Here is a 19,239-nt window from a genome sequence, read left to right as displayed (position 1 = left end):
GCTGTGTGAAAAAAGTTCTAATCGTAAACCTGGGTCTAATTTCTCAGAGTAGGTTGTATTTCTGTGAAGTTTGGATAATGTAATAAATTAAACCAACCAGAATAAATGTATGTTCAATTGAACTAGTATTAAGTAAGAGAATTTTATATTCAATTTTTTTCTACAACTAATTAGTGACAATAATTCTGAAAAAATTTAATCTGTTCGTAATGTGAAGCTAGAATTAAATATTTAAATTACAAAATATACAAAAAAAAAAAAAAAAAAAAAAACCATACACATAACTGTTTCCGATATTAAAATGATACTAAATTGCTGGGGTAAAAATATACTCCATGCCTGTGCTGCTGGTAAGAAATGTATGTGTGTTGTGAAGGGTTAAATACGCAATTAAAAATCTGAACATTCTTTCTTCACACATTAGTATATCCCATTTCCCATGAAATCAAAATTGCTTACATAGCAAATAAGATTATCAGGACTGAATGAAAACATGAATCCTCTCCACTACAAGAAGTTACTCATTAAAAATTGTTTATTGAAACATATTCACAATCATATGTTGAAAATAAATTCATATATAGTCTTGGATAGGGAGCCCACAATGCATTATGGTACAATAAAACATTCAAAATGTATCATTTAATCCTGCAGCACACGAACTCTCTTACTACACAAACTTTTGGACAGAGTATAGGGTCGCTTACAGTGGCTCTATTCAGACAATGGCGACAAGGCAGCATAAGCTCTGCAAATCCGCCATGATGTGGCAGATTCAAGCACGTGCATTATGGCTTATAATTTTATATATCTGAAAATGAAAGCTCTGTCCTTTAATTTCAGCTAATTGGAGCTTCTGGAAAAAATAATTCGTACCTGAGAAACTTTTTTGAGAGATTTTCCTGATTTTAGTGTGTTGAAATACTTTGGCTGAGCTCGAAAAATAACACAAGATCAACATATAACTTCTACATTTTACGAAGGGAAAATTAGTTAGATATCCTTTTAATATTTTTTTATTTAACAGTGTATTTTAAATTGTCATTGCCATTTTAAATATTGTGAATGGGTGTGTACCTAGAAAATTATGCTGGTAATGCGTTACTAAGCAGTAAGCTTATTGTACGAGGGTCACTCCAAAAGTAATGCAAAACATTTATTTAAAAATTACATTTTTATCCTACACCTTTCCTATTTTCACAGGATGTAGATACATCCTTTAGAACAAAATGCCATTTTTCCACATAATCCTCGTCCCTCTCAACTGCCTTATGCCACCTTGGAATGAGGGCCTGTATACCTGCATGGAAAAAGTCTGGACCAATACATCTGAGCCACACTTTAGCAGTGTCGAGGGAGTCGTCATCTTCAGAGTCTTTCTGAATCGAAAAACATAGTAGTCATAACTTTTCCTGCTGAAGGCGCAATTTTGAATTTTTCTTTCTTTGGTGAATCTGCATAATGCCACTCCATTGTCTGTCTCTTTGTCTCCAGTTCAAAATGGTGGAGCCATGTTTTATCTCTTGTCACAATTCTTGTAAGAACATCTCCACCATTCTCATACTGATCCAAAAGTTTGCTGCACACTGTTTTTCAGATTTCTTTGTGGGCTTCTGTCAACATCCGGAAATCCACCTGGCACAAACCTTTTTTGACCCCAACTGTTTCAATGTTCTACACACACTTACTTCTCCTACTCCAACTTGGAGTGACAATTCTTTCACTGTTACGAGTTTGTCAGGCACAACCATGTTGGTAGTACGCTGCACATTGTCAGGACTTCGTGCAATGCAGCAGGGTCTGGCGCTGTGAGGTGTATTACAAATATTGGCGTGTCCTCTTTCACCAGATAATCTGCTTGCCCACCGACTAACCATACTGCGATTGAAAGCTGCATCTCCATACACCTTTTTCAACCTCCTGTGAATGTTTCCCACTATCCGTTCTCACAGCACAGGAACTCGATAACAGCACATTGCTTCTGATGAATGTAAAGTACAGCAGTCATCTTAAAGGAGTGCTATCATGGCGCCACTCATGGGATCGACTTAAATTAAACTTGAATACAAGCGGGAAGGATGTATCTATGACCTCCATAAATTGCAAAGGTGTAGAATAAAAAATTATAAAAAAAAAATGTTGTGCATACTTTTGGAGTGACTCTCGTATATATAAACATCAGGCCTATACAAAATCTTACTGCTAACAGTGCTAAACACTATTAAAACAAACCTTAAGCTGAGTAATTATCTGTTCTTTGTTCATAGATCTTCATTTCATATATTTACCATTTTTATATTATCATATTTTCAGTACAAATGCCTAATTAAGAAAATTGCATACAGCAGTAATAAAGACAAAATGTACGCAAATATTATATTCTATAAATTATATGTAGAGAGAGTTTCTGAAAAAGTGCTGAATACTTACAAAAGCACAAAGTAGGCCTACGTGATTTTTCATATGTAATTAAATTATTATAAGAATTCTGTCTAACACAGCACGTAGGCCTATGCACTTAAAATTGTAGGAAAAATGTTTTATATGACAATGAATGTCTAGCAAGGGATTTAATTGCATAGGTTTTAGTAGTTGATTTGCACCATTCCTGATCATTTTTCCGAAACCATTATTCCTAACCTCTACCTTCCCGAATTGTACTTCTTTCCGAATCCCTTTCTCCAAAAACCAGCTTTCTGGAACAGTTGTTCCTAATGTTGACAGATTTTTCCGAAAGTAAATTTTTCCGTTAACCATTCTATCTGCATGAGAATTTATGATACTGTAACCATTACCTTGATTAAGTAATGCTTAAATTACTTTATATTTCAAGGTAAACATTGTTGTTTTATTCACTTATTCACTAACAAAGAAAAAAATTCAGAGAAATGGGAGGGATGAAATTGATATTATACCTATATCCACTTGTGCATTAAAAATAATGTTTGAAAGACAGGAAAAATTTATTGGGAATGCAAGCCACTTCAAGCAAAGGGATGTTCTGTAAAAGTCATCACTTTCAGCAATGAGTAACTTCTTAGAGTGCCATCCTTAGGATGGCAAACTATCATGCCATTCTTTTTCTCCACCCAAATAGAGAAGAGAGAGAGGCAGTGCAAGTAAAACAAAATATGAAGCCTGCAGCCCAAGACCATTCGGAACTTCTTCCACCACAAATGTTGCGTACCTGGGTAACTGTAATGAATTACGAGTTTCTTCCGGTGTCATAACTTTTTTTGTCCCAATGGGAAAATTTAAAGAAATCAGTTCAAAGGGAGAGAAGACGTGATCAACCCCCAAATCCGACATCACTAGAAGATCTGTTTCTGACTCCCGATAGACACTAAAAAATTTTTCATAGTGAGAGATTTCTGTTATTTGACACATATCTGCAGGAAGATAACAATAAAGGCCAGGTAATTATTTTTGACATGAAATAAAACTTACAATTTTAGTGAAAATCACGAGCTGTTTGTAGACAGCTTTTTCAAGGTTTATCCCTCTATATTAAAACTAATAAGTCTATGTTTATTAATTACTTCTAATAGTTCTGCTATTTGGAAGAATGACTTTCGGAAACATGAAAGTAATATTATAGCCATTCGGAAAAATGTAGATAAGGAATCGGTTTGCACTTTATGGAATTAATTTCAACCTGTATACAATATATTTGTCAATAATTTTATTTTTTAGTTAGTGACAGTGAGGTACAGTATGTTTCATCTTGAAATATAACTAGACCTATTTCAAATTTACATCCTGTACACAAACAGTTGGAAGGAACTTTACAAAAAAATTTTTTCCATTTCAATAACAAATTTAAATTATTCCTCAGAACAGAAAACCCGAGAGTTTTCCCTGAAATGTTGGATGTTTGTGAACCTTGTAAATGTTTCATAGATACGTGTTTTGATCCCACAGCAGATAGACTTATTGAACAATATGCTTCCAATGTTTACTGGATGCTTTGAATTATACAACTACATGCATTGTACTGTTAGTAGAACAGGAAATGATACTAAAGGATATGCTACTGGAGCTAAATGACAGCTATGAGCAGTATGGGATGAAGATAAATGCAAATAAAACGAAGAGCATGGTCATAGGAAGAAAAATACAGAAGATAAGCTTGGGAATTCTAAATGAGGCAGTAGAGCAAGAGGACAGCTTCAAATATTTGGGGTGTACTGTAAGCAGTAACATGAGCTGCTGCCAGGAAGTCAAAAGGATAGCAATGACCAAGAAAGCTTTTAATAGAAAACGGAGCATCTTCTGCGGACCTCTGGAAAAAGAACTAAGGAAGAGATAGTGAAGTGCTTTGTATGGAGTGTGGCATTGTATGGGGCAGAAACATGGACATTACGACAAAGTGAAGAGGAGCATTTGAAATGCGGATATGGAGAAGAATGGAATGTGTGAAGTGGACAGACAGAATAACAAAATGAAGCTGTGTTGGAAAGAGTGGGTGAAGAAAGAGTGATGCTGAAACTGATCAGGAGGAGGAAAAGGAATTGGTTGGGTCACTAGCTGAGAAGAAACTGCTACTGAAGGATGCACTAGAAGGAATGGTGAGAGAAAAAAGTTCAAGGGGCAAAAGAAGATATCAGGTGATAGACGACATTAAGAGATATGGATCATATGAGGAAACAAAGACGAAGGCAGAAAATAGGAAAGATTGGAGAAAGCTGGGTTGCAGTGAAAGACCTGCCCTTGGGCAAACACTAAATGAATATATTGTACAAGTAATTCAATTCATTTAATTCAGGCTTATCACAGGATAACTAATTTCTGCAGGAGTTTTTACTTCCTCATAGTTAGGCTGTGTGATGGATCCTAAAATATAGGTCATCTTCTTCATAGCTGCTATGAGCGAGCATACATTTTATATTAGAAAGCTCCATAATAGCACAGAAAACGTATCTAATACCATGTATACAGTAGCACACATAAGTCTTTAGACAAAATGTGTTCGACCTCTAATGAAGGTAGCATATAGAATGGAATAGAATAGAAAGTATATTATACAAGGGTGCAGGTGAGTCATAGTGTTCACTACAACACAGCAGAGTCCACAAGTCTAGGTAAGTGTCTTTTAAATGGGGAAATAACATAGCAATGACTGTTCGAAAGTCTTTTGACATAAACTGTTTACGTCTTTCTTTTCAATTGTGAATTCGTATGTATTGCAGACTAGTCGTGAATCATTAACGAAGTATTATGGCACCACCTCAACATAAAGAATACTCTGTACAATTCAGGAAGCTAGTTATATGTGCTTTGCAGAAGAAGAAATCTCAGATAGAGGTTGGTCGTAATTTTCAACTATCTACACAACTGGTATCTGTCTGGAACAAACTTTACCGAGTTTGAGGTCATGTGCACAACAAACCACGACAAGGTCGACCTAGAAAAACAACGAAGAATATAGATAGGATAATCAGAAGGCAATCAGTAGCAGATCCTCAGAAGACAGAATGGCAAATCAATGCTGATATGAGAGAGAATTGTGGAATAGACATTCATGTATCTACTGTAAAACATAGATTAAAAGAGCAGGATTTGGTAAGTCACTGCCCTTGTAAGAAACATAAGTTCACGAAATAGAAAGAAGAGACTTGGCTTTGCAAAGGAACACAGTAACTGGACAGTGCAGGAGTGATCAAGGGTATTATGGAGCGACAAAAGTAAATTTAATTTGATATCATCTGATGGTATTCAATATGTTCGTAGACCTAGAGGTGAAAGATTCAATCCAAACGTCATGGTATGGGGATGTTTCTTCACTAAGAGTGTAGATCCTTTAGTGCGCATAGAGGATATAATGAAGGGGCCTGACTACAAGGAGATATTGGACAAGCATATGCTAGAAAAAATGTGCCCCGAAAATGGTGTTTCCAACATGATAATGTTCTGAAACATCGTTCTCAATATGTAGTAGACGAGAAAGATAAACATTCTCCCATAGTCAAGTCAAAGTCCGGTCTTGAACCTAATGGAACATGTCTGGGAACTGCTTAACAGATATGTTAGAACAAGAGAGTTTACAAATACAGTGAAGTTTTTTAACATTTTGAATTGTAAATGGGAAAAAATTCCTTACGATAAAATTACAACCCTTATTGCTTCTATGCCTGTGAGATGTGACACTGTGATATATGCACAAGGTTATGCAACAAAATATTAATTGCCACACTCAGAAAAGCACGTTTAATTTTCTTTTTCTGTACGAAAGGTTATTGTACTTATGAGCTCTGGATTTCTCAATTTCTTTTTTTGACATACACACTATTCCCAGGAGTGTTATTATTTTGTTTATGTCATGTCGTTCATAGTTTGTTACTTATTGTACAAGAGGCAAAACAATGGTGTGAATAAACCACTTTTGAAAAACATTACTGTCAAAACACTTAAGAGTGCTACTGTACAATTTTAGCAGCATAATGGCGCTGGCATCACGAGACCTACTCGACCAATAAAAATGAATGCACTCTCTTATCGCCTGTCATGAATAACAGTAGCGAAATGTACATTTATAACAAGGGTAGACATCCAAACATTTTTAATTCCCATAATTTCTTAATATAATTAAATTGCATGCAACATATAATTACTTAAATGCATATTGTTCTGCAACTCTAACGTATATATTGCAAAAAACAAATTTTTAACTATGGCACTCGCCTAAATACTTGTATTTTAACTCAATATGATAGGATTTCTTCTCTGCAAAAATATCAATAATTTTATCTTTGAACTTTGGATCCTTTGACATCTTGGACAGTAGTGTCTTCTCAATGGCCAAGAAAGATAAGCACGATAGTCAGTCATTGGTCATAGAATTTCATAAAAATGTTTTAACCTGTTTAAGAGCACTCATACTAAATTCACTTGAAGCAGTTGTTGCAGGCAAACACAAGATTAAATGCAGAAACTTTTGTCACTTGTTCGTAAATATCTTTTAAGTCATTCTAGTGAATGAATTTCAGAAGGTTATGAGGTGACAAATATTTCTCAGAATCACAATAGATAATACTTAATTTTTCAGTTCCTCGTCTTTGAATAATGGATACAATGGCAATAATTTTGCAACTTTACTGTGAGGAAAACTTAATTTATAGTCACCAAACTTTTTTTCACAACAGTTCCACTAAACTTATTTCTTCAAAATATTGAAATCTATTTTTCTTTTGAACAATCAATGAATCTAAAATTTCATATGTGAGAATACACAGTTTGGTGAAATCTTCCGTCTTATACTCAATACTGTCATTTAACAGTTTTGCTTGCTTACAACAGTGTAGGACTACTGTAGCAGTTATGCACTCTACCAAGTCATTCTGTATGTCGCTAGAAGTACCTCTGAAACTGGAGTTGGAGTGCAAATGATCTTTTAGATTTTGTTCTTTTCAGCTAGTAAATCTAGAAATCTAAATAATTCCCCGTTTGCTGAATCTTTGTCTTCACGATGACCACGTAGTGGGATTTCTTGTTTACCTAAGTAATTGCTTGGATAAGGCGACCTAGACTGTTTCTGTTATTAACAACTTTTTCATTGTGCTGAATAGCAGCAAGACGCAAACTTTTTGACAGAGCATGTTCAATTCGACTTCGACTTAACATATGATAACTTTCACTGTTCTTTAAATGTTTTTGTGAAAATTGATGCCTACACGCTTTACATACAAAATTTTTTATTGTTGAGATGCCATCTTTACTCCACTCAGATTCACCTCCAAACATAACACAAACAAAACAATACAATTAATTTCTATTTGTGCCACCGGTCGGTCAACCACTTGTATTTTGAAATCACTGTGTTTTGAATTTCCTGTTCAAATTACCACCCTGAATTATATTGAAATTGGGAGTAGGTTATTGATTTTTCATGTCGCACTTTTGTTCATAAGATAAGAACGAGAAACCTGTATTCAATAAAAAGTCAATTGAATCAGAATTGCTTTGATCACACATTTTATAAAATAACTGATAACTAATAATCCACCATAACATTAATGCTTGGCGTGCTAGAAATTAAGCGTTCATTGCTACATTGTTACCTACCAGCTACGCTAGGGCGTAAGAGAACTGAGACAATATTGGAATGTCTCACAGCATTCAGAAGAAGTTTGATGGCGAGTTGTGCTACGCATGCACATGTTACTTGGTTCATATGCCCCAAGCCAGCTGAATGGCAGAATCAAAGACACGAAGAGACATCTCAAGTAGTGTCTCCTTACAACAGGTCCAGGCAATGAGAGACCACTTTACTTTAACATAACGGTGTGGGACCAGAAAGCAAGCTGTCTTACAATAATGAAGTCATGTTGACTGATCGATGTAACCAGTAACTTTAGTAACTCCAAATATTAATATAGCTTAGAATTTTAATTATTATAAACACAAAGTTGGGTAGACACTGTCTCTATATCTCATATCATGCCTCGTCCCTAATGAAAAGAGCCACTGTAGGGTAGCTTGGCTAACAACACTGTCCCTTGGATTTTATCATAAATACAGGTGTCCCGTTATTATGTACCTTAAACATGGGCATCGCGTTATACAACTGTAAACAAACAAAAAATGTCACATGAACTAATTATCTAAAAGTTTTAGTTACAAACTTCCTCACAATATAAGACAATGAGAATTCGAAAGCGGACATATTGACACTAGTTTTATTTTGAGGAGGTACGATTGAATCCATATGCTGCTGCCCATATATACACTGCACATTATCCCAAACCTTTGAACATTAAATTTTCAGAACATGGACTGAGAAGAATGGACCTGTTCCGTGGCTGGCAAGATCACCTGGTCTCATATCTTGTAATTTTTTGTTATTCGGTCATATTAAAGGTCTGGTGTATGCTGGAAGACATCCCACTAGAGACCACTTATGGCACTCAATTGAGGAGGTATGTGCTAGGATTTGGACCTCTTCTCTCTTCTTCAAAATCAAAGAGTTTGTAGCAGAGACGAGCATGCTTATGCTGTGATTGTAATGGTGTAATGAACAGCTGTTAAGCTGTTATGATACAACAAACTGCGGCAATAAATATTTATGTAGTTAGGAATGACATCTTTCATTGATACCTTCTGTCATATCTCTGCAACTAAGTTGTATAGGCAATTAGCCTTTTTTTTTGTTTTCAAATGTACGAGTATAATACGACGCCATGTTTAAGGTACATAATAACAGGACATTCTGTGTATCATTATTTCTTAAGTTTCCATAAGACATCACGATCTGTTTATTTTGATATTATTTTTATAACTGAGCATTTTCAATTAATTTTAACACAAATTTGATACAGGAAGTATACAAGTGTAGTACTTCACAATACTTTAAATATGAAGGAGGACAAGACGGTGGTCACAGCTGTAAACAAAAAAGGCCATTATATGCCCCCACATGATTAAAAAGATTAGCATGAATATGTCGGTCACATTAGGGCATAGCCTGCTTTTCTGTAATCTTTACCTGTGCTAATTTAGCATGCATATACAATAATATAATTTGCTAATTTAGCATGCATATACAATAATATAAAGTAATGATTTTCCTATCTTGAGCTCTCGTTTTTAAAGACACAAGAAAATACAGATCTCATGTTTACATGCCTCAGTATAAAAGAGAGTTCAATGTTTACATTACACTGGTCACCTTCAAATCCAGAGAACATTTTAAAATATTCATTTCAAAAGAGGCTAAGTAGCCGCATGTTGTTCTGTATTTTAAGCAAAACAGAAGTCTTATCTCTTATCAGGATCAAACTTATTCCATTTGGCCAATAGCCAATTACTCTGTGAACAGATATAGCTCAGTTATCAATATACATAGGTTGTACAAAAGTCACGAGCATATTAATATCACAATCAAATAAAGATGCCCACAGGAAAATGGCCAATGGAGAATTCGAAAAGACCGGGAAATCATGAGTCTTTTCAATGAACCTGATGTCAGAGCTAGTCAAAAGTAATAGTTGGCAAAGTCACATTTTAGTACAGAGAAGAAACTGCACTATCAAGGACTTCCTTTGATTTGGAACTGAATAGCAAATTGCCTCTCAGAAGACTGTAAGACTTATGGCCAGTCTCACCAAGCTTCTTTAAATCAGCAGAAACGATTTGTCAACAAATGGGTTGTTTAATTTTAACGAGATCTTTAAAAGTTGACTATTTCACCAAGCCTCGTTTCTTTAAAATGAACAGGTGTTTACTAGTGTGGGGATTTCGTACTTGTATCTTGCATGTTTTATTTCTTATATGACCATGGCTTCGAAATCGTGAATTTCATTGCTTACATATGATCACAGCCGACTTTGCTTTGTTTGACATGATGAAACAATGACAGGCAAACTGGTTAAGAGGCAGTAATTTTAAGAATATCTAAATGTATCCTATATACAGTATGTTGTAATACCGTAATAAAAAAAAAACAGATGGAATAACATAAAAAAAAAAAAAGAGATTTGGATAACATATGAAAAAGAATTAAATAGTTTTCCAAACGTAAATAGGAGGAAAGTAGAGCAGTTAAATTATAACTCTAAAAGGAAATCTAAGAAGAATTTTGCAGATGATAAGGTGGATAGCTTCAAAATTGATGCCACAATTACGTATATACAAAACTTTCTCAGCAGTTGTTCTTAGGCCTAACTTTAGGACGGGAAATTTCCTCTTCCATAAATTGAGGGGGTCCCGGCAAGAAAGTGCCAAGCCACATTTTTGGCCAAATTGAACTAATCATGCCATCTAATGGGAAATAATATATTTAAAATTATGGTGTCAAGAGTTTCTGCAGAAAACCTAACAGATAGCTCTATTATCCGTGTTATGTTCTTGCCCTAAAACTTCTTACATCTTGTATAAATGCAAGACAGTGTCAAGCAACAAAGATAGTTTGGAGAGAATGGTGCACAGGAGGAAGCTGAAGTTTTCTAATGAATCAAATGATGAAGGCAGTGATTCCAGCTCTGATTCTGAATATTTGCCACTTTCTGAAGAAGAATCAACATCAAAAACTGAAATACAGTTAAGTGTTGCCCTCAGAGTGTTAAATGTAGATGTGTTGGTTGGACAAAGTATGCATTTCAATTCAAAAAACATGTTTCTAATTGCTTTTTCATTATTTATTTAAAGTGATGATACAGTCCATTAATGTCTAACGTTTTGTTCCTTTTATTACCTTATGCGAGTCAAGATATTCTTAAATTTAAAATTGTTGCTTGGCATTTTCTTGCCTTACATTTTTGCAATATGTTGCTTGGTATTCTCTTGTCCTAAATATTTAATATTTATATGAGTGCATTACCATATTATTGAATTACCATCAAGTAGATTTCTGAATGGTATAAACATGTGAACTAATTTGACTTTTATAATACGGTATTTTATTACTGGAAGAAAAATTCATTATTAAAATATTGTTTCAATTATATCAGTAATACATTTCCTTCAAGATGATAATAGGCCTATTTTGCCAAGAGAAGAAGAAAAAGAGTCAGCTCATAGCAGATCTTCATTCAATAGTCCTGAAAACAACCTACATTGAAGAAGAGGGTGCAAAATATGAAGGAGGTTAATCGAAATAAATAACAAAGAAATGAAGGTCGTGAATATATTTCAACAGCAGGTAAACCTGTCGCTTCAACAACAGTAGGAGAAATGTGCAAGTATAGTTTAAGATGCTTTGATTTAGATGCAGGTACAATTAAAAAAGTGTTCAATGGATTCTGGGATTTAGGAGACTTTGATAAGCAAAATACTTATCTCTTCGGCAGTATTGAGGTCGGTCATGTAAGAAGAAGATACAAGAAGAATTCCCCAGAAAATTGCTATAAACAATATACTTTCATTTTCAGAGTTAAAATTAATGGAAGGTCAATGAGAGTTTGGAAAAAAATCATTTATGAGCACTGACGGACGAATGAACAGCAGCAGAATGAATATGGAGTTTGAAGAGATTTCTTGGAAGAAAGGGAACGCAAATACCATGATTGTAGACAGAAAAATGTGGGACCTGTGAAAATAAAGAAAATCAAACTTACAGATTAATGAAGCTAATGGAATATATCCTCCCAATCCACCATGGCTTTTACCTCAACTTGATATCTGATGATGGGGAATATGATGTGGAAGACGTATAGGGTATTTCAAAAGCCAGTTTAAACATTAAACCGCTATAAATATTATAATATTTGAGATAGGGAAAAAAATAAAAACATCACAGTGTTGAGCAAACAATGGGGTTTACAAAACATTGGGAAGATGTTCGCCGTTCTCTTGTTCAACGTACAGCATTGTCTGCGACACTAGGCACAGCATTTTGCAGATAATGTCTTGGATGTGTCAGGAAAACTCGTTCTTTAAGTTAACCCCACAACCAAAAGTCAGCCGAATTGAAATCTGGAGATGGCGGAGGCCACACTGTTGGAAAGTGCCTACTGAAGACACGATCGCCAAACTTCTGCGTAATTAATTGTTTTGTAAAGATAAAGATGTGGGGTGGAGCGCCATTTTGCATGAAGATTATGTTTTCCATATCGTGATTCCTCAGTCTAGGGATGACGAAGATCTGTAACAAGCTGTAGTAGCGCTCCCTGTTTACTGTAAGTCGTTTTATTCCATTATTGCCCACACCTCTGGAGGGAGTAACGGTTAGCGCATCTGGCCGGGAAACCAGGTGACCCGGGTTCGATTCCCAGTCGGGGAAAGTTACCTGGTTTAAGTTTTTCCTGGGTTTTCCCTCAACCCAATATGAGCAAATGCTGGGTAACTTTTGGTGCTGGACTTCGGACTCATTTCAGCGGCATTATCACCTTCATTTCATTCAGACGCTAAATAACCTAAGATGATAAAGCGTCGTAAAATAACCTACTAAAAAAATTAATGGTGGAGTTAACACGTGTAATTGAGGTTCGTTTTCCGACAAAAGTCATCAGTAAGCTCTTTCCAAACAATGTGGCCTCCGCGATCTCCAGATTTCAATCCGGCCACTTTTGGTTGTGGGGTTACCTTAAAGAACAAGTTTTCCTGACACATCCAACAACCTTACTGCAACTGAAAGATGCCATCTCACAAGAAATTGCCAATATTCCAAGACATTATCTGCAAAATGCTGTGCATGGTGTCGCAGACAGAATGCTGTACATTGAAGAAGAGAACGGCGGACATCTTCTCAGTGTTTTGTAAACCCCGTTGTTTGCTCAACACTGTGATGTTTTTGGTTTTCCCTTATGTCAAGTATTATAATATTTATAGGGGCTTAACGTTTGAATTGACTTTTGAAATATCCTATATTTTAGGTTATTGTTTCTCTTTTGTGAAGTAACGAAATTAATATAAAGTTTCTTTGTCTTAAAAATGGTAAATAATAGTTGAAAATATAACATTTCTAATGTCAATAAAACTTCACACTATATAATTAGTAATTCTTTTGGCAAAATGGTGTCAAGCCACAGAACAATATACACATAAATATAAATTTGTAATATAAAATAATAAAAAAAATATGTACAATATATTTCGCATTTTAATTAAAAATATACCAAGAAAACTCATTATACTTGTAGAATCAAAATTTAACTTTTCCTGTGATTTGAGGATTTGATCAAACATTCAACTTGCCTTGTATCAAAAGTGTAAAAATGTGGCTTGGCACTTTCTTGCATACTACTTTACACTATATTTCATGCAGATTTTTGTACTCTTTAACAACTCTGCCATGCTTGTGTGGCAGGATTCAGGAGAGGTGTCATTAAATTGGATTTTAAAGGGTATCCATTGTGTTCTAAAAGTAAACCTCTTTGCACCTTTCCCATTTAAAAAGACATCTTTGGAATGTTGTGCTATCGTGTACTGACCTTGCTCATCTATTTACAATTTCGGCAAAATTAGTGCTGAGATAGTTCTGGCGATTTCGGAAGTGAAAATCGTTGAATTTATAAGGGATTTTCGTGGAGATGCAGTTGATTGTATATGCAAGGCATAACAAAAACCAAACTAACCAACACACATTCGTATGTGCAAGGTACCTAAGCGGATTACGAAGGAAACTACCTCAGTGCTAGTTTAGCAACAATATCTCTATGCGGAGTTTTTCATATGAAATTGTTTGAATATTGAATGAAAAAAAGCATCTTCTATTGCAGAATCTTTTTCCTATATTCCTGTCAAGAGATATGATTGGAACATGTACACAATCTATCGTTGTCAATGACAACAGGAAATTTAGCTATAGGCCTATTATAAAAGTGACTGTATTGTGGTCGTAATGTTGATAGTACGTCTAATACTTTATTCACATATCTAGACAATAGAGCTTTTGACACCCCGTTCATATCACCAATTACTATTTCAAAACTTCTCGTAACATAAAATCTTAAAGTGAGAAGAATCCATTGAAGAGGCTATCTGTTGTATTCTAACCTATATTCAGTTTCTTTTATAATCATTCTTACTATTTGTTTCCTTAATGTGTAGCTTTTGTAAAATTCTTTATCACTTAAATCTTCAAAATCATTATTCCGAGTGTTATTATCACATATAAGTTCGCCATTATGTTGCAGATCTAAATGAATTTTAGCATCGAATATGTCTGGCATGTTGTTGCATTGTTAATGTTCTAATGTGACGAATAGATCCTAATAAATTAACAATGAGTTTAGAGATGCGTTAGCAATAACGATGCTTGGTGAAACACAAAAACTAATGTGTCATTAAATCATTTAACGAGACATAATGATAACAAAGGTTGATGAAACCAGCCATTAGTGAAAAGTCAAGTTTATCAAGATTTAACAACTAGTGGAGGATCCACTGATGCTATTGAGGGTAGTCCTGGATGGACACATATTGTGTGTGAGGCCAGAAAACCTTTTCAGGAGCTTGCCGAACACAAGTTAAAAATCAGAGGTATGCAGGGGATCGAACCTAGGTCCACAGAATTATAATTCCAGTTTTTTTAATATATAAATATAATTCCATGTTCTAGCCAATGCGGTGGCTGAATCTGTTGTTATACATTGAAAATGAATGTCCCGTTTCTGTCACATATTTTGCTTGACTGTCTTTGGTATCTCCGTTTGATCTGCCCTGCCAATGGGAGTGTGTTTTTTAACTAGTGAGGATCAAAAAACAAGGTAGATTATTCCTGTGATTATGATAAATTAATATTTTTAGCACCTTATCTCTTTACTTTATAAATGATACCATGTAGCCTAGATGAATTAATGAATTAATCTGTTCTGTTCAATTCAAATTTTACTTCTAATAAGTTCCTGTCCTCGAAATGGTATAACTTTTGCTTTATGTGGAGATAAATTCGTATTAAAGTTTGAAGCTCTTTTGTAAGTTTCAGAACTATACTGTTTGTTAATAATATAAAAAATTACAGTATGTTCTCTCTATATTCTTTGGCTATGGCTGATCTGTTTGGGGAGAATGATGTCAAATGAGCACATCACACATGCAGAGAACATAAACTTTGCTGCCAACAGCAAATCGTTGGCTTACTTCTAAGACCTTGGAAGTCCAATTTTTCCCGAATGTTGGATTATAGGTGAAATCTATGTATATTTTCAATGTGCGTCTGCTGATAAAACCTCGTAAGTCTACAAATATTGTTATACTTATACAAATGTGTAACTGTTGTTAAGTATAAAAGAATAAGATATTTTTGTTCTTCTGTACACTTTCCTCAAGCAGAATTATGAGATTTAAGAAGTAAGCCAACAACATACTCTGTATTGAAGAATTACATTATTAGTCACTCTGTAAACTTGACACATAATTCACACACTCTGTCTATAATATCCAAGTAGACAGCATTCATCTGCAATGTTTTACATAAAACAGCTGATATTTCACACAAACAGTGTCAGGAATACTGTGAAATATCTTTCGTGCTTGTCCTACCATGGCACAGACAAACAGGAGTTAAGGACTATTCAATTGTCTTCATTTCTCATTCTTTTAGGCGCATCTTTATCAGGAACTCATTATTTCTGTTCATCAACTGTAATATTTTATAGAACAGCAGAAAAATGAGTTTGATAGTTGTAGCTTAATCAAAAGGCAATGCATTTCTTTTCTCTAATGTGAATATGTGTTTAATATTAAAATATGTTGAAGATTCTTTGATAAGATTTGCTGTGCCCCTGCAGTGTGCTCCCTCCCGAAGAACAGTCATATTTCTTTGTATCTACCAATCTTTTCATGCAGCCTTATCAAAGAAACGTAACAAAAATCTGACATGTGTCACATAATTATGAATGTTCTTAAACTTCTACAACAAACACAACTACTGTCACTGAGTGACAATACTGTTTGCCTTCTACCACATAAAATAAAATAAAACAGAGCAGTAAAATTCGATCACAAAATAATTCCATCATACAAGAGATATTTGAATGAAATAAGAGTTCATAAACATACTACAAGCAGCCTCAACTTTTCATAATTGTTTAATGTTAAGAAAAGACACTCTGTTATTATAACGTAACAGACTCTCACTGATAGCCTGGTTGTGATGGAGGTCGACTATAAGAAGCACCCTTGCTGTAGGGGTTGCCAGATGTAGGTGGTTGTGGCTGGGGTTGTTGTGAAGTTGGCATGCCTGCCCCAGGAAATCGTGGAGGTACAAAGCCACTTTGCTGTGGATTGTAGTCCTGGGAGTAGTTCTGTGGTTGAGTAGGCTGAGATGGGTTGCTAGGTCGATAATTCGCAGGAGAAGTGCCACCTTTCTGGGTTCCAGGAGGATATCTGCAATCATACAATAGAACAGAATTAATGATTTCTACTTATCTTTTTTGTAAGCATCAATCAATCTTCTTAATGTATCCAGCTGTTTGCTGACAACATGAAGTCCACTATAGTAACAATAGATGTTAATTATAGAAAAAAATAGTTGAACATACTGTATTACATTTCTCTCTTTCCCGAATAATAATAATAATAATAATAATAATAATAATAATAATAATAATAATAATATAATAATAATAATATTAATAATAATAATAATAATAAATCTTCTTAATGTATCCAGCTGTTTGCTGACAACATAAAGTCCACTATAGCCCACTGTAGTCTATTCAGTTGTTGTTTTTCACGAGAAATGAGGGGTATTTTGATCGGTGTTCATTATAGATGCCTGTTGCTAGTAGCCAGAGGTGGGGTGTAGTCAATATATACTGCAGGGCTGTGTCTTCTGCAACTGGTACTGATGATTTTAATTTACTTCTTTTGTGGTTTATGGATGGACAGTATAGAAGAATGTGTTCCAGATCTTCATCATGATTATTACACCACAGACAAGTAGGATTATCAGAAATGTGAAATCGGTGTAGGTACAATTGTGTGACAATGTGACCTGTTCTGGCTCCTGTTAAAAATGTTTGAACATGTTTGGGCAAGTTTTTGTACATTTCCAGGTCATTTGGTTCCTCTTGTACGGACTGTAACATTGTCAGAAGAGAGCCAACTGTTGATCCATAGGTTTATAAAATGAGACTTTACTGAAGCAAAAACACTGGATAGAGATATCACTTGAAGAGGTCTTGGTTGCAAATATGTTGCCTGCTTTGCAATATAATAATAATAATAATAATAATAATAATAATAATAATAATAATAATAATAATAATAAATAATACATAATGTAAGCATGAATCAGTAAGAAATGACTAACAAATTTCTATACTATCTTACCTTCTCTTTAAGAATTAGAATTATTTTACAATGCATAGTTTTATAGTGAAACAATTAGATTTTCTTCCTTTCTGAGGAAACAAACTTCTTTTAATGACAAGCGAAGAAGCAGAGGGGTGTGGGGGGTATGCCATTCCACTGAAGAAACTTGGATAAAGACAAAAGCCGAAAAGAAGATGTTACCTACAACAACTTTATATGGAATATGAAATGAAATTGGAACTAATAATAATAATAATAATAATAATAATAATAATAATAATAATAATAATAAACACCACAGTTAACATGATTTTCCAATAGTTGTGTTACTTCTTCATTTCAATGCTAACCTGTTAGTATTTCTTCAACAACTTGATGAATGTGAGTGAGAAATTACACCATCACATACGTTTATTCACCTGGCAACAGGAAGTATGATGTTATATCAAAAACTGATTTTTTTAATTTTTTTCTGTACTTCCATGGAAAAAAAAAGTCAGAAGGTCTGGCATATATTCTTGGGAGAGAGCTTGAATGATGCAGTCCCTCATCCTTCATGTTCTGTTCACAGCTTTGTTCAGTTTCAAGGTCACCAGTGGTTATTATCTGCTCGTCAGAAGAAGCTGACAGATTACCAATTTATCATAATAATATAGAAAACAAGGACTAATTCGTTCACTAATGATAAAGCAAGTTGTACTATGTATTGTACATTTTGAGTTTATAAATATGTAGCATTAAATTGATTTTCAGTACGAACACTCTTTTTTCGTTCTCTCTCCTTTTTCATGTCCGGATTATCCAGAATTTCGGATTAGAGGAGTATGGACTAGTCGGACTCTATAATAATAATAATAATAATAATAATAATAATAATAATAATAATAATAATAATGATGATGATGATGATGATGATGATGATGATGATGATAATAATAATAATAATAATAATAGCCTTTCACGAGTGTACGGCTAGTGGTCTGTTTCAGTCTCCAAGCAGATTTTGTCTGTAATTTCAGGGGTTTGCTAAGTTTTCTTCTTTTTCTTTCTGGATTGACATTGCTTGAGAATTATGCATGGACATTTGCCTTTAGTCATTCTTGAAAACTTTGGGTCATATGGAAAATGTTGGAGAAGATGGAGGAGAGGAGAAAGTGGAAAAAACACCAATACAGAAGAATGTAGAAATAACTACAGGAAACTAAACAACGAACTAAGAAGAGAAAGTGATAAAGCAAAATGAAGACTGGATGAAAGAGAAATGTGAAGAAATAGAGGATCTAGAGATAAAAGGAAGATATGATTTAATATACACTATCATTATGCAACGAAATATATGAGAAAGGCAAATGGCCTGAAGATTTTACGGAGACAGTGTTGATTCCAATAGTGAAGTAAAATAACCCCAAGAAATGTAAGGGGTTCAGGACTATCTCTCTAACATCGCACTCGACAAAGATTCTCTTGCAAATACTAAATCGACGTGTATATTCTAAGATGGAAGAACAATTGGAAGAAGAGGAGTTTGGCTTCAGTATGGGAAAA

At 34.4% G+C, this 19,239-nt stretch overlaps 1 protein-coding gene across 5 annotated transcripts in view; it reads right to left on the bottom strand.

Moving 5' to 3' along the window:
* Positions 1–517: 517 nt before the first annotated feature.
* The window catches only part of LOC138701580 (protein TFG-like), a 68,861-nt gene continuing 50,139 nt past the window's right edge, over positions 518–19,239 (bottom strand). For all 5 annotated transcript variants that reach the window (XM_069828613.1, XM_069828609.1, XM_069828611.1 and 2 more), the window contains exon 8: positions 518–16,764. In XM_069828613.1, the coding sequence (XP_069684714.1) occupies positions 16,512–16,764 (253 nt within the window). In that variant the 3' untranslated portion in view covers positions 518–16,511. The remainder of the gene's footprint in view (positions 16,765–19,239) is intronic.

The sequence above is a fragment of the Periplaneta americana genome, chromosome 6 (assembly GCF_040183065.1).
Source record: "Periplaneta americana isolate PAMFEO1 chromosome 6, P.americana_PAMFEO1_priV1, whole genome shotgun sequence".
Taxonomy (NCBI): Eukaryota; Metazoa; Arthropoda; class Insecta; order Blattodea; family Blattidae; genus Periplaneta; species Periplaneta americana.
This window is presented reverse-complemented; position numbering and strand designations above follow the sequence as displayed.